At 30.6% G+C, this 2,772-nt stretch overlaps 1 protein-coding gene across 1 annotated transcript; it reads right to left on the bottom strand.

Annotated features, from left to right (window-relative positions):
• Positions 1-1,559: 1,559 nt before the first annotated feature.
• Positions 1,560-2,097, bottom strand: LOC132614427 (uncharacterized). The gene has a single exon (XM_060328881.1). It carries the CDS (start codon positions 2,034-2,036, stop codon positions 1,755-1,757), a length of 282 nt encoding a protein of 93 aa, XP_060184864.1. The 5' UTR covers positions 2,037-2,097; the 3' UTR covers positions 1,560-1,754.
• Between the last annotated feature and the right edge of the window lie 675 nt (positions 2,098-2,772).

Raw genomic sequence — 2,772 nt, 5'->3', positions numbered from 1 at the left:
TGAAGTCCACCATTTTTGCCTGATTTCTGACAAAAATGACTCAGTGATATGTGATTTCAGACTTCTCAAATTTAATTTTGTCAAGTCTAACTTCAGACACCGCATTTTTCAAGTGAGTATATGTTCAAAAAAATTAAAAACTCAGATACAAATTAAATGGCAATATCGAAACAGCTGCATGTGAATTTTCTATGGAAATAACGAAGTATTGAATGAGGCTTGTAAGAAAAGCCCAGAAGGCAGAGATTGAACACCATTTGGCAAACCTGAACTGAACTTGGGCTTAATAAATGTAAATGTGGTCACTTTTGAGTAAAGTCTGAGACACACACTTCAGCCAATGTGTATATGTAGGGCCTGGACCATCTTAAGAGGCTCTTATATCATTTTGAAGTGCGTGTAATCTGTGTACACTTTAAACAGCCCAAGGCCCAAGGTCAAATATGTCTCTTAGATTTAGCTTTGATGTATTTGAGCAAAAAAAAAAACTTGTACTACTTTTTGTAAAAACTTGTACCATTAGCCTTTTGTTAAAGAGTTCACTACTGTAAACTGCTACCGTGTTAATCATATTTTCTTTCCATGCATGAAAGCTTCTCCAAGTTTATTATAATTTTCCTCTATCCATTCTAATACCTATTGGCTATTACTTTATGGGATATATAGTTAAACCGCAATTACGATACTTTCGGCAACACATCTTCTATATATTACTTCCTCTGTCCATTTTTACTTGTCATGTATTGACTTTACACGCCTATTAAGAAGCTAAAAATAAAATGACAGTTTTATTACATCACCCTTTGAATATGATAATTGCAATGTTTTGGGAAATGCATTGAGAGTGATTATAGTAAATAATAACAGTAAATTGAGAATTAAGTGTTTAATTTTGCCTTGATTTTTTAAACTGAACAAATAAAAGCAGACATCTATTTTTAGTATAGAAGACAGATAAAAATAGACGGAGGAAGTAGATCAAAGAAGGTTTTATAACATGGCTATCGTATATTTTTGCCTTAGAAATCGATGCACTATTAACGTCCCTCACCACACCATTTTCATAAAATGGATCCCACCACCTTCGTTCATTCAAAGGGCAAAAAATTGATGGAGCTTATTATGATAGACTAAATGTTGGTGGTGCAGGAGGATTAATTCATAATTCGAATTGAAACTGGAAATAGGATTTTTCCAAACTCGCACTCCGTATGAACTGATAGCCTTATTTCAAGGGCTATAGCTGGCATTCACAACACATTTCTTTTCATTGATTGTGGAAATGCATTTTCAAGTATTTAATCACCTTCACAAAATATTTGCTTCTTAAGACAATGAAATTTATTGATATTTGCTTCTTAAGACAATGAAAATTCCTTTCTTGCAACACATTTACAGAAAGGCCAAAAACAAAAACAAAAAAACGAGTCCTCTCATAGAAGTGCCCATCAACATTAAAATGCAAAGATAACTAGTTTTTTTCCCATATGATAGACATATATATATATATATATATATATATATATATATATATATATATATATATATATATATATATATATAATAGATGCTAATATTAAACACTAGAATATATAAAGTCATTACAAACAGTGGCTCTTTGAAGCATTGCAAATTGATATCCAAACCTTCCTAGTAGTTGAGGTACGTTTTTCGATTTATTTAATTGCAATTTCACAAAAAGGAGGAAGAGACAGTACATAAGATAGTAATTTTTTCAAAATGCAAATTGATATTCAAAGTTGATCAGGCCATAAAAATGCACCTATTGCAAACTTTCTTTTCTCCTCCATAGTCCCATTAAAATTCAAGAATCCATATTGCTTGAGAAGAATATCCAACCTCCATTCTTCCATCTTCTCATAATCTACCTTCTTGTACCTTGGATAATGAAGTGGCATCTGAAAATTGTTCATCTTTTTCTGCTGATCAATTTTATGTATTTTTTCTTGACTTGAATTGTTCCCATGTCCTAAAACTATAGTGCATGCAGATTGAAAAAATTGGCTCAAAGCCATTTTCCCCCTACTACTAAGAAAATTTGCTGAAAATTTTGAGCATATGATAGAATGATCATGATTGAGATTATATATAGACGCATGTATCATTAATTTAAGAAATAAATTCCGGGATATATAATATATTATTTGAGGACAAATAGAATCCCGTACGACACTCAAAGTTAATAAAAAAAAGGTTTAGGCAACATATGTCGTCTTTGTAAAAATATCAGGTCACTCAAAGAATATCTACAAGTAAGTCTACAAAAAAAAGTTGATTTGTGATCTTGAAAAAGGAAAAATACATGTTATAACATGTAAAAGTGTCATGATAATATAAAATTTTCTTAAATTGACGGCGTATATAACTTAAAACTCATTTAAAAATGGGTATGCTATGCTATTTGGAATTACTACTATTGTTACCTGGCACATGAATGATTAATGATATTGGTAATGTAAGGACATTTCTTCTTATAGAAAATTGTTAGCAGTCACTTTCTAATGAAGAAATGACCATAATATCCATTTTATTTAATGGCGTGATGTTTGAAACAGATTCAATGATTGTTTTCCCCAGTTGAGTGCTTAAATAACAAGTTAGAGTAAAAGAATATTGATTAACATAAATGATAAGATACTTGTTGATTGTTTAATTTCATTTTCAAAGGTTTTAGTTCAATAATGACTTAGAATAAATAGTTACTTTCTTTGATCAATAATTGAGTGAAGATAATTAACTTGCCAGCTACGC

This window comes from Lycium barbarum, chromosome 10 (assembly GCF_019175385.1).
Source record: "Lycium barbarum isolate Lr01 chromosome 10, ASM1917538v2, whole genome shotgun sequence".
NCBI lineage: Eukaryota > Viridiplantae > Streptophyta > Magnoliopsida > Solanales > Solanaceae > Lycium > Lycium barbarum.
The sequence above is the reverse complement of the archived record's forward strand: the minus strand, read 5'-3'. Positions and strand labels throughout refer to the sequence as shown.